Genomic DNA, 12,800 nt, shown 5'->3' on the forward strand with positions numbered 1-12,800 from the left:
AGGCCCCACTGTGGGTGGACCCCCCGACTTGGTCGTGGCCAGAGGTCACCCCTCTCCAGCACCTCCCAGTGCACAGGCCCGGGAGGGAGCAGAGAGGGGCCAAGCGCACAGTCCGGGGCAGGGGAAGCCTATGCAGGCTTGCGCCCATTGTGTGAGGAGGGGCCAGACAAAACAAGGGGTCCCGGCAAGGAGGACTGCCTTTGGGGTCTGGGTTCAAATCCACCCTCACCTCCACGAGCCTCTGTCTTCCCACCTGTCACTGTGCTGGACAGAACGAGGGGGCGTGTGTTACTTGCGCAGCACAGATCTGGGAGCCGATGGCCTTGTTCCGTCCTAGTTCCTCCCCGGGAGGCGGGGTGTGCGCTGCCCTCCTTGCCCACGGGGTGGCAGCAGTGCGGCCCGCGCCTGTCCGTGCTGCCACCTCGCCTGTCCCGCGACAAGGGCTGAAATAGAAGCCCAGCCCCCGGCCCAGAGGAGTCCCAGGCTGGGGGCCAGGCCTCTGAAGTGTCACACCCTCCTGCTCTTCCCTGGTGTCTCTAGCAGGTGGGATGCCACTAATAGTTGGGATGCAAGTTGCTCAAGGACCAGTAGCACAAGGCCCAGCGCACGACTTGCTGGGTGCGCATTTAGTGGCCTCTCCCAGGTGCCAGGACGCTGACTGTCTCACTCCACCCTCACCTCCAGAGGCTGGTGATGCCCAAGGGCCAGGACCGGGCACACAGGCGGCCCTGGACAGATGTGGCTGCGATCCGAGCCTGTCCTGTGCCTCGAGCCAGGAGCCTTGACCGCGCAGTGGAGGTGACGGGGCTCCCAGTGGGCCACGAGCAGGACTGTCCTTGCTCCCCCTTGTCCCGCACCTCTGTGCACCCGTCTTGTGTGGTCGCTTGTTCCATCTGCTCCGAGCTCACACGCGTCGGCCACGCGTCTCTGTCCCTGCCCACCCGTGTCCCGCGTCTGTGTATTGCCCTCTGGGACTCTGACAGCCCGTGTGTCTCTGTGTCTCTTGGCCCATCCCAGGCTCAGTCACTGCCTGTCCCTCTTCGTCCCCGTGGTGGGGTCCCTCCCCTGCGCGCGTCTGCAGTGGGGCGTGCGTTTCTGCACGTGCGTCCCTCCTGCCGCCCTGCCGCCCGTGCCTGTGCGGGCGCCCCAGTTTCATTCTCCTTTTCCCTGTGCCCCGGTGCGTGACTCTCTTCCTCTCTGTCACTTTCTGTTTACATGTGTGTGTCCACGTCTTCCTGTTCTCGCTCGGCCTGCTTCTCTCTGACTCCCTCCCCGCCCCGTCTGTCTGTAGCTGCGTCTGTCCGGCACACAGCGGATGTGAGGGCGATTCGGGGCTGACAGGAAGCCTGTCGCCTGCCCGCTGCCCACCAGTGCGTGTGGCGCTGGCATCAGCTCGGGCAGGTGTGTGGGCTCGGGATGGGGTGGCCGCAGTGAGGAGCCCTCGACCCTCAGGTAAGCCAGCCTTCCCTCCCTAGGAGCCGGGGCCAGGCGGGGGCGGCCCCTCCCTGGGCCCCACTCCTGCCCGGCGCCCCGGCCTGCGGCCCTCGGGGAGCAGCCTGTTTCTGGAGCCCCAGCGCCTCCGGCCCGCGCAGCCGGGAAGCCCCAGGGTGGTCCCGTCACCGCCAGACACGGGCAACGGGCTGCCGGGAGCCAGGAGAGCGGCTGCCTGGGCCATGAGCCTCAGTTTCTTCATCTGCAAAATGGGACGTGACACCCCTGCCACGGGGCTGCGGGACGAGGGTGAGGCTCCGCAGGCCGGTCAGTGTGCCCAGGTCCTGCCCCAGGCGGTGGGGGGGGGGGGAGCTGCTGTCTCTTCCACCCCCACCCAGCCTCTGGCCACCTGCCACTCCCTGCCGGGGCTCCGAGGGGCTCCTTGTGCCTGGCTCTGTGACAGGTGGCCCTGGCAGGCCAGGCCCCCAGCCACCCTGTCTTCGCCATCCGCATCGCTGCCTGGGCCCCGCTGCCCCCTCTCTCCCTCCGGCCACCTGGGCACAGACAGCCCCCTCGGAGGGGCCCCTCGGCCAGCCTCGCGTGAGGCCCCAGTGGCCAGGGCTTCCACTCACTTCACCTCCAGGCCCTGTCCGTCTACCGCCCCGCTGGGCCTCAGTTTCCCCATCCACAGCGCGGGGAGGGCTGGGGGACTGGACAGGGTGATCTCCGAGGCTCCAGGGCTCAGCAGGCCCGAACTTCCCCGAAGCCGGCCCTTTGCAAGCCTTGTTCATACGGAAACTGCCCACTTCCCCTTCTGCTATTTCGGCCTGAGAACTGCCGGTGGCAGCCGCCCCGCTGCCTCCCCACCCAGCCCCGCCGGCCCCTTGGGGCCTTCTGGGGAACAGCAGCGCCTCTGCTGGGGCCCAGCTCCTGCCCCGCGCCCCCCCACCTCTTGCAGAACCGGCGGGAGCGTGAGTGAGAGCGAGAGGCAGAGGCAGAGACAGAACTTACTCAGCCTGGGGCAGACGCATGAGTGTTTGTTAAATTTCAGTCTCTGTTTTCAGAACTAGTTCATGATTTTTTCAAATTTAATATAAAAATGGGAGAAGGCGTGTGGCATTTGTGGCCGGACTGCATGGGCGAGGATCCTGGCTCTGGGCCTCTCTCGCTGTGTGACCTGGGGCGCTGTCTGCACCTCTCTGAGCCTCCCTTGGCTCCCTTGGACGAGGGGGGCTGGGCTCGGGGGTCTCTCACACGTGCTGCCGTGCAGCTGGGGCACCGGCCACAGAGTCCGTCTAAGAGGTGCCCCACAAATCGGCCCTGGCTCCCCTCAGGTCCCAGCCCCTCCCGGGGTCCCCGCGCCCAGGCCCCTGTGGGGGTCGGTGTGGGGAGGCCTGTGTGTGTCTGGGGGACAGCCAGGTGGGGGGCTCTCGCCACGTTCTCCGCCGTGTTCGCTGCGGGCCGTTCAGCCAACCCTGGACCAAGCAGGCCACCCCTGCTGCCCCTTCCCACTGCTCAGGGCCTTAGGGACCTCGAGGGATAGGGGTCACGGGGTCATGCCCAGCCAGGGCCCACCCTCTGCTACACACACCATCTCGAGAAGGGGTGACAATCTACCAGCCCGGCCTGCCCCGCACCCTGCCCAGCCTGGGGGAGCCCCAGGGGTTCTGCCTGTCCCGGGATGCCAGGCCCCAGGAGGCAGGAGGGTCTCTGGGAGTCGGGGCCCTCTGGGACGGAGGACTATGCACCCCGAGGAGGGACAAGTGTCCTGGAGGGGTCCTGAACATCGGGCCGAGAGCCAGCCTTGCTCCTGGAGGCTCAAGTGGACTCTGGAGTCGGCTGGTGCTGGACCATGTCCCAGCTGTCACGCCTGTGTGTGACCCGCCCGTTGGTCTGTGCCTGAATGCCTTTGGGGGGCAGAGCCACTGTCCTGACCAAAGGACAGAGATGTCAAGGGTCAGTAGGGCGAAGGAGGCACCCAAACCAGCCGGCCATAAATAAGACCCCGGCAGGTCTCTCTCCAGGAAGCCGCGACCGTGAGCCAGGCCGGGCCACTTATCACCCCAGCCACCCTGTGAGGAAAGCACTGGATTCATTCCCATTTCATAGATGAGGAAACTGAGGCTCCGAGGCTCCCAGGCATAGGCAGGGTTCAATCCCAGGAGTCCTCCCTCCAAGACCAGGTGCTCCTAGGTCACACGGCCTGAGAGAGCCGTGGGCCGTGGCAGAGGGGCTGGCGGGGGAGCCCACCCTGGGCAGCAGCCACCGAGCCAGAGCGAGGCGGGGGAGGGGGGAGGGCTCCCCTCAGACAACATCCTGGGGTGACGTGGGTCGTGCGGGTCACACGATCCGGGCATTCACTTGTTCCCACTGACTCACTGGCTTTTGGGGAAGAGCTTCTCTGTGACAGGCCCCTGGCTGGGGATTCCGTGTCATCTTCACCAGATGGCTCCGGAAGCTCGGAGAGGTTCTGAGCCTTGTCCAAGGTCACAAGGCGAGTGACGGGGACGGCACAGGAGGCGGCAGCACGGAGCACCCCTTCTGCAGTCCTGTCTCCGCTCCCAGCCCCGCCTTCCCCGGCCGTGGCGTGGGGGACCCCTGCCCACCCCCGGCCGAGGCAGGAGAACAGGCGAGCAAGAGCAGAGGTACTACTGAGTGTCCTCAGAGACCCCGTCACCCTCAGGAGTGTCCCCGGCCATCATGAGGAGGACGAGTCTCTTTATAGTTGCAACAATTCTTCTCGGAAGCCCACTCGAGACAGCTGGGCTTCCGTTCCCCAGGCCCGGCCGTGTGGCTGCGTGTCGTTTCCCTGAGGCCCGGCCATCACGGCGTGGCCCCGAGGAAGCCGGCCCAGTGCCAGCAGGGGCCAGGGCCCCCTCTCCCCAGATTGTCCTCTCTCCAGCCCCCTCTCCCCAGTCATCCCAGCTCATGCCCTCAGGCCACCTCCTCCAAGAAGCCTTCCCTGACTTCACAGATGGTTTGGGGATGGGAATGCCATTCCCAGGTCCCCCAGGAGGCAGAGAAGAGCCCTATGGTGCTCTAGGTTGGCCTGGGGGGTCCTGTGCAGGCAGGGGCCATGGACTCCAACCTCAGGGGGCCAAGGTGGGTTTGCAGGAGGCCTGGGGCTGGAATCCTGTCTTTCCGCTTAGCTGCTGTGAGCTCTCCGGCCTCAGTTTCTCAGTTTATGAAGCGGGGTGAACCTCGCCCTCAAAAGGCGGCGTTGTCTGCCTTGAGCGAGAGTGTGCGTGGGACCCTAAGCTTCCAGCACTCAGCAAGAGTGACGATGGCCGAGAGCCAGGGGTGCTGGTTTGGGGTCCCACTGGCGAACAGGGCTGGCTCGGTGCTGGCCCGGCTGCAGAAGGGAGGGAAGGTGGCGCGGCCGGGGCACAGTGGGGTCAGGAACCCGAGCGTGGGGCGGGATTCCTGGGGGGCGGGATTCCTGGGGGGGCCCCTGCTCACCTGTGCCCCGTTGCAGCACTGCAGGAGGGGACGCCAGGAGCAGACATGAGCTCGGGGACCGAGCTGCTGTGGCCCGGGGTGGCGCTGCTGCTGCTGGGGCTGGCGGCCAGCCTGTGTGTGCGATGCTCCCGCCCAGGTAAGGGGGTGCTGGGGCGTGGGGGGGAGAGGGCGGCCACGGGGTGTCCCCAGGCCCTCTCAGGCAAAGACCTGGCTGTGGTCAGAAGCGGCAGTCGGACGGGCTTGGCGAGATGACCCCAAGGCCGCCGGTGGCCCCAAAACTGCCCTGAATGCCGTGGGTCTGGTTCGCCGTGGGGGTTGACTTTGCTGGCTAAGGGGGTGTCCGGGGCCAGACCACGTGCCTGGCGGCCACATTTTCTAAGCTCTCCTCTCTTAAAAAAGGGTAAACAAATACCCTGTCAGTGTCAGGTGGCCCCGCTGGTTGGGGGCTCAGCCCCCAGTCCTGCCCGAGGCCTGCAGAGGCCACAGGGGAGACCAGCCGTGGGGGCCCCGGACCCCAGGCCCACTGGCTCCCGGCCAGTTGCTAATCCCGGCCTGTTCTTGCAGGTGCAAAGAGGTCCGAGAAAATCTATCAGCAGAGAAGTCAGTGAGTCGCGGCAGAGTCCCCAAGGGCATTCCCAGCACCCTGTCCCTCGTCCCTCACCCTTCCGGGGTCTGGCGGGTCCCCAGCAGTCAGGGAGGGAGAGGGGCTGTCCAGGCCCTGCCACAGGCTGGGACGGGGAGGAGGAGGGGAAGCGGGGACACCTGGGCTGCTGGGCCGGCCACTCTCCAGCTTGCCCACGAGCCCCTCGGGAGGTCCCAGCCCAAGGGCAGACGGAGGAAACGGCCCTGCCAGTGCAACGGGGAGACAGAGACAGGGGCACAAAGTGAAATGTGAGCCTCGTCCGAGACCCCCCCGGAGACGCTAAAGCTCAGGAGAGGGTGTGGGCGCGTCCCCGGGAGGTCAGGGAGGGCCAGGGTGCCGGACACTGCGGACCAGGGACTGGGGCTGAAGCCCAAGAGCAACCCTGGGCGTGTTGGCGGCAGCCACCGGTGCCCTGTGATTCAGAGAATGAATGACTGTGGTCCCCGGAGCCCTGAGGCCACTCCACACGCACTTCTCACGCAGGCAGCGCTGCACTTGCATGTACCCAGGCAGGCATTCATGTACAAACACACACACACACACACACACACACACGCACACGCACACACACTTCCTCATTTCCTTTTGCAAATGAAAAACCACAGTGAGATTTGAAAATAGAATCTTCCCATCCCTGCCCCCCACCCCCACCCTGGGCCAGGGCTGGACCTTTCCGGACTTTTTTGGCCACTTGGCCTCTTGGCCTGCCCGCCTGCAAGCTCCCCAGTGCCCCCATGGCCCTGCCTCCTCGGGCACCTCCCCTTCTCCCTCAGTCCCTGCCCCCCAGGGCCCCTAATTGATCTCAGAGCCACAGTCAGGGCCAAAAGTTAAATGTCCCCATGCGGGAGGTGGAACTCGAGCCTTGGGTGTTCCCCTCCCTGGAACGCCTTTTCCTGCCTCTCAACCTCTCGCCTTGGTCGGTTGCATCCCACCAGCCTTCATGAAGCAACTGCTGCAGGCACCAGGCCCAGCTCTGGCATCACCTCCTCCAGGAAGCTGTGTGTCTCACTCCCTCCTAAATCAGGCCACCGTGACCCCCAGTCCTCCGGGAGCTCCTAGGAGACTAGGCCAGGCACCCATTCTGGCCCAGGAGAGGAGCCCAAAACCTTTAATGATTAGCTAATCAGTGCCACCATCTCTAATGGCGGCTTCCATTCTCAAGAACACTTCATGGCCCAAGATGGCAGCTGGAGCTCCAGCCCTCATCTCAGCATTCCAAGCAGCAGGAAGAAAGAACGGATAAGGACACAAAGGGTGTACCCCAGTTGGCAGTTCCCCCGTTTAAGGAGATTTCTTACAAACATCAACAACCCTGGCTTGCATTTCATGGGTCAGAGTTTAATCACACGGCCATGCCTAGGCATAAGGAAGGCTGGGAAATACAGTCTCTTAGGTGGGCACAGGGCGGCCTAAGTGAAAATCAGGGGTCTGTCTCAAAGGCAGAGGGAGAGGCCGAGGGATGGCGAGGTCCCTAGCTGAGCCTGCTAGGCCAAGAGTTGTCTCAGCAGTTATTTGGTGGTTTGCGCATCCCCAGGGTGTGCCCTCCTAGGAATGGCAAACTCTCCCGGGGGCAGCAGGTGGGGGGCATTCCCTCTGTCATTCCTGGCTGAAATCATTTGCCCCAAGTCACTGCTGGGTCCCTGAACAGCTTCCTCCACCCCAGAATCTCAGGGCCGCCTCCCCCAGTGCTACCCCCTCAGGACAGGGGACCCCCAGCAGGACATGACCCCGTTGAGGCCATGGGGGCCGGGTCTGGCTGCAGCTGGGCTCCCACCCAGGGCCCCGTGTGAGGGGTAGGCACCCAGTGGGGGGTGTCCAGGGACCAGGGGCACCAGGGGGACTGTGAGTCTGAGGCTTAGAGGGGTAGCTCCTCCTGGCTACGCCCCTGGTCTGTCCCTCCTCTCTTGTTCCTCGTCCCTCTCTGTCCCTCTGTCCTGCCCCTATGTCCCCGGGGCTGGGGGGGGCCAGGACCTGGCTCAGCACAGCCCGTGTGTTCCCAGGCAGGAGAGCCGGCAGAGCTTTGCGGTGGCCCAGACCTACTCCTGTGAGTCCTGGAGGGTCCAGGGGCTGGGCCTGGGGGTGTCCCTATCAAGGTCCCTTCCTTCCCCACTGTCCCGACACCGTGGCCAGGCCTGATCTGGGTGGGGGAAGGGGGGAAGGGGCTGGGCTGGCGGGGGTGGCCTGGGGCCCAGCCGACACCCCCTTGCCCTTTGCAGTGGTCGGGCATCCATGGCCAGGGCCCCTGGGGGACACAGCCTGTGACGTGGCACACACCAGGTAGGAGTGGGCTCCCTGTCTTGGGCCCCGAGGGGGTCGCAGCCCCACAGGGACCGATGAGAGGGAGGGCGCCGGGGGTCCCCACCTGGCTGAGCCCAGGCCTAGACCTCACTCCCTCCCCAGACCCCAGGGTCCCTCCGGAGGGTGGGGGGATGTGGCCTGGGCCTTCAGAGCCCAGGAGCCCTGGGGCCCCTCCCTCCTTCAGCCCCCACCCACCGCACCCCTGCAGGAAGGACAAGCTGCTGCAGTTCTCCCCCGGCCTGGAGGGTGAGTGACGGGCAGGCAGGGTGGGGCTGGCTCAGGTGGACTAAGGTGAGCACCTGGTGGTACAGGTGCTGTGGACGGGGGTCCTACCGGGTCAGGAGAGACCCACAAGCTGGGCTGGGTGGGCTCATGGGATTGGCCTGGTGGGGGGCGCCCTCCCACACACACAACCCCCACCGAGGGGACAGGGAGCGGGGGCAAAGGTGGGAACGCTGGGAACACCCCGGCCACCTTGGTGGGAGGCAGGCCGGGGAGGGAGCAACGAGCCTGGCCTCTCTTCCAGAGCCCGCGTCCCCCAGGTACCAGAACTTCAGCAAAGGTAAATGGCTCCCGGGGTGGGGTGGGGGGGACGGGGGAGGCCACAGCCCAGGAGCTCAGGCCTGATTCTCGCCTCGCCCTGCAGGAAGCAGACACGGATCGGATGCAGGCTACATGTGAGGGGCCTTGTCCCTGCCCTGGCGTCCCCCTGTCCCCCCTGATCTCAGCTTGGTCTAGGAACTGCCGTCCACCCTAGAACGCAGCCGCTTGGGGTCACGGCGGGAGCATGACCATGGCTTTGTGGGATCGGGACGTGGCCCTGCTCTGGGGGTGGGTGAGACCCATCCTGCGTCACCCGAAGACAAGCTGCAGGAAGGGGAGGTCACCTGTCTCACAGATGGGCAAACCCTGGCCCAGGACAGGCAGGGACTGGCCTAAGGTCACACAGCAAGGTGGCCAGAGCCAGGCTACCCTCTCCAGCCCCCAGTGGCTCGGGAGCTCAGGGAAGTGCGGCTGGAGGGATGAGGGGTGACCCTGGCAGAGCCCCCACGGCCCCCTGGCGAGTGATGGCCGGAGCAGCCCTAGCCTCACTGTCCCCTGAGGGCCCCCACCTGACCTCGGGCCCCCCCCGACCTGTGCTGTCTGTTCTCTCTGCCAGAGACCCCATTGCCGGGCACTGTTACAGCTGGGAGCAGTCCCCCAAGCCCTCGGAAGGTGAGGCGGCCGGGCGGGGAGGAAGTGGCGTGGCAGCTCGGCCGCAGGAGCCACGCTCCGGGCAGGGTGGCCGCCGGCCAGCGCGGGAGGGGTGGGCGGAGGCGCTGGGAGGGTGGACTGGGCCACAGCGGAGGGACCCAGAGGGACAGCTGGGACGGGGGAGGACGGGCAGCTCCCGACGGGCACAGACGGGGCCCTGGCAGCCTTGCTGGTGGGCGCCGCGCCCGGCAGGCTCTGAACACCTTTGCTTCAAGAAAGAGGAACTGAAGACGGAGGGTGGCCGGTGCCTGCTGGCAGGTGCGGGGACCCGGCTCCTGCCCGGGCCGTGCTGGGGCAGGTGTCGGAGGTCCTCGCCCACCCCGGCCGCTTCTCAACTGGGGGGAGCTCATTGCTCGGAGCCCCTTTGTCACAGATGGACCGTTGGGTGGGGGCAGCGTGGGAGCTCAGCTTCCCCAGTGCGGGGAGGTGGCGGGCGCCAGGCTCTGAGGGGCCCACCCCGTGACCGCCCCCCAGGGCTTTCAGGTGGGACCTCGGAAGACAGAGAAGGAGCCCGGGGTGGAGCCTGTGGGGCCAGGCCAGCGCCCGTTAGGCAGCTTGTCCAGAGGAGGCTCGTGGCCCTGGGGGACCCAGAGGGCTGGGGCCTGGGGGGACAGGTCGTCCGCAAAGGGAGGGCAGGACGGAGGAGGGAGGACGAGCCAGGCCGTCTGCAGGGCCCACCCGCACCCCGTGCCCTCTCCCCTCTCCCTGGCAGACGACGAGGACACCAATTCCTACGAGAACGTGCTCATCTGCAAGCCCAGGGCCTCAGGTGAGGCCGCGCAGCCCGGGCCAGGCCCGCTGCTCACCGCTCTCCGCCTGGGGGCCAAGGTTCCCCCTCATCTCCTATCTCTGGTGCCTTCGGGTAACGTAGCGCCCCGGTGTCCCCGTCAGCTCCTGGCCGCAGTGGGGGTGAGCCGAGGCGTCCTCGTCGCTGCGGCTGCCCAGCACGAGGGTGGCCTCGGTGGACGGGCGGCCGCGGCTCCTCGCTGGCCCTAGGACTGGGGGGTGGCCGCCCCTCCTCCAGTCCCTGTCCCTTGCTGTCCCGCAGACAACGAGGAGTGTGAGGATTATCAGAACTCGGCATCCATCCGCCAGTGGCGGGAGTCCAGGAGGGCCGTGGGTAGGTGGCTCTGGGGGGTCCACGGGGACAGGCTCGGAGGGGCTGGCCTGGGGGGGCCGGGCGGGGTGGGCTTCCCTCCAGCCGGGCCGGCTGGTCCCGCAGGGGAGCCCCCGTGCACCGGCAGCTGCAGAGGCCTCAAATCTTGCCAGGGCTCGCTCAGCCGCCACCTCGGGAGCAGTTCCCGCGGCTGCTTTGTGGGGTCAGGGGGCCCGAGCCCGGGCGTCCCGCTGGCTGGGGGAACAGTGGCGGGTGTGTCCCTGTGAGCCCTCCACCCACCCTTCTGCCCACCGTCCGCAGAGCACGGCTGGCGAGAAGCACCGCCCTCCCCGGGAAGCCCGGACGAGGACGGGGAACCGGATTACGTGAACGGGGATGTGGCCGGCGAAGCCTAGGGAAGGCCCGGAAGGAAGGTACAGTCCTCTCTCCTGCTGCCTGGGGTAGCCGGTCCCAGGAGGAGCAGAGAGCGAGCCAGGTGCCACCTGGGCCAGGGGTGGTGACAGTGGGGTCTGGGGCTGGGAGGGCAGAGATGCCAGTGCGTGCTGAAGGAGGTGTGGATGGTGGGCGTGAGGCCGAGGTGAGGGCTGCAAGTCTGCTGAGCCACGAGCGGATGTCGCTGTGGGGACATCTGGGAGGTACTGGCGAGCAGGCTTTGCAGGGCAAGCTGGGAGTCTGTGTTTGGACGTGTTAAGTTCGAGATGGCCATCCGGGTGGGCAAGGACACGGGCAGGGAGATCTCTGAGCCCGGACTCCGGAGAGGGTCAGGTTAGAGATACGGCCCTGGGCACTGTCACCACATGGATGGTCCACAGTCACCGAGGGAGGGAGGGAGAGAAGAGGACCCAGCGCTGAGCCGGGGCCCCTCCCAAGCCAGAAGGGGGAGAAGCGCCAGAGACAGGGCTCAGGGAGGGTGTAGCCAAGCACAGAGAGGTTGTGATGACAGAGCTGAGCGCCAGGGGACATCGGTCACAAGGGCAGTTTTGGTGACGTGGTGGGGAGAAGGCCTGCATGCAAAGACAGTGGTTCAGATAATTCTTCAAGAAGTTTCACTTTAGAGGGGAGCAGAGGAAGTGGGGCAGGAGCTGGGGGATTGCGAAGGTTTTTAGATGACAGAGATGACAGTATGGGGACAGAAAAGCTGCAGGGGGGTGAGTGCTGGGCCGGGCAGTGGCTGACGAGACCTGTCTAGCTAGATGCTATCTGGCGCAGAGGAGGCGTGGACGCCGCAGCCCGCGTTCGCAGTGGGCTGACAAAAGGCCAGAGTGGCCGATCGCTGGGTTCCAGTGAGTCAGGGCGGAAGGCAGTTGACTCAGGGCCTGACGCAACTTTCCGTGCGTCAGGGTGAGGACAGATGGAGGGGGGTGAGCGCCGGCACAGGCCCTGTCCCGGAGAGGGCGTCCTGGCAGTGATGCCAGTGGCTAGGGCAGCCCCTGCCTCCGCGGGATCAGGGTTTAAGGGACCCAGCCGAGGCCGCCTGGTGGGCGGGTTCTGCTCGCAGGAGGCAGGAGGGCAGCTGAGTGCTGACCCAAAGCGGCCGCTCTGGTTCCCAGGGAACAAAGTACTGGCCAAGGCAAACTTTTCCTTTTAACAAACTCTTCCTCTCCACTGCAGGTGCCAGGGCGGGGCGGCTGGAGGACCACTGAGCTCGTGGACCCGTGGGTCGCCTCTGAGGATGGCTTTCCAGAGCTGCTCAACTTTTAGGCCCCAGCACGGCTGCTCCTGGAAGGGTTAGCGACACCTCCTGAGGACCACTTGGCCGCAGGGTTCAGCCTGGGGGGGACAGTGACTCATAGGATTGCCAAAAATGCACCCTCCACTGCCCCCGCCCCCCAACCCAGGCTTCCTTGGGCAGGTGCCAGGGGTGACCGGCTCCCGCTATGGTGGACGCCCAGGGTTAGGGCGAGCTGCAGCCCTGTCCCCGTGTCTAAAACATTGTCTTTGGATCCCAAGTTGCCATTGTCAGTTGCTGGGATTGTTTATGATTGATAATCTTGTACAGTTAACTTATGTAGGTGGAGCCATATTTAATATTCCGACCTCAGGGTAGAGACTTACCTTACAAAGCATTACACGTGGCTGCCCTCTGCATCCTGGCCAGGCGGGCCCGGCTCTCCCTCTGTCCTTTAGTGGGGACCTCCCCTTCCTTTGGGCCTCGGGCCATTCAGGAAGACATGAGGCCACAGCCACCCTGGGACCCTTCCGTGGAAATGGCATCTGCCGTGGACAACAGTGCATCGGTCTGGAGCAGCGTGGTCAGGACAGCGTCCAGAGGCCCCTCGGCCAGCAGGGCAGCCCCTCACTGCCCGGCATCCTCCTCACCTCGCAGCTCCGAGGGGAACTTCTGAGTCAGAAACCCAGCCAGGGAAACATGCCCCCTCCAACCCGAACGTCTCAATAAACCACTTTAGTTTAAGAGCCGCGATTCTCCTGGGTCTGCTTCCGGTAAAAACCTTTTGAGGGAATGAAGCGAAGCCTCTTATTGCACAGAAGGGGACCCTGAGGCCGAGAGAGGGGGGTCCCAAGTGCAGCCCTCCTCCCAGGACACCCACACCGACCGCTGCCACGAGAAGAGATCAATACCACAAGTTAGGAAATTAG

At 65.6% G+C, this 12,800-nt stretch overlaps 1 protein-coding gene across 5 annotated transcripts; it reads left to right on the top strand.

Annotated features, from left to right (window-relative positions):
• Positions 1-1,177: 1,177 nt before the first annotated feature.
• Positions 1,178-12,617, top strand: LAT2 (linker for activation of T cells family member 2). Of its 5 annotated transcripts, none has more exons than XM_045543145.1 (12): positions 1,178-1,452; positions 4,915-5,026; positions 5,455-5,494; positions 7,534-7,577; positions 7,750-7,810; positions 8,040-8,077; positions 8,358-8,393; positions 8,478-8,508; positions 8,991-9,046; positions 9,798-9,854; positions 10,134-10,205; positions 10,503-12,617. In XM_045543145.1, exons 2-12 carry the CDS (start codon positions 4,936-4,938, stop codon positions 10,595-10,597), a joined length of 621 nt encoding a protein of 206 aa, XP_045399101.1. In that variant the 5' UTR covers positions 1,178-1,452; positions 4,915-4,935; the 3' UTR covers positions 10,598-12,617. The 5 variants fall into 5 exon arrangements, with proteins under 5 accessions (XP_045399101.1, XP_045399100.1, XP_045399099.1 ...); XM_045543144.1 differs by having other exon boundaries at positions 1,180-1,452; positions 4,907-5,026; XM_045543143.1 differs by lacking the exon at positions 1,178-1,452 and adding an exon at positions 1,471-1,740 and having other exon boundaries at positions 4,907-5,026.
• Positions 12,618-12,800: the final 183 nt, after the last annotated feature.

Source organism: Lemur catta, chromosome 2 (genome assembly GCF_020740605.2).
Source record: "Lemur catta isolate mLemCat1 chromosome 2, mLemCat1.pri, whole genome shotgun sequence".
Taxonomy (NCBI): domain Eukaryota; kingdom Metazoa; phylum Chordata; class Mammalia; order Primates; family Lemuridae; genus Lemur; species Lemur catta.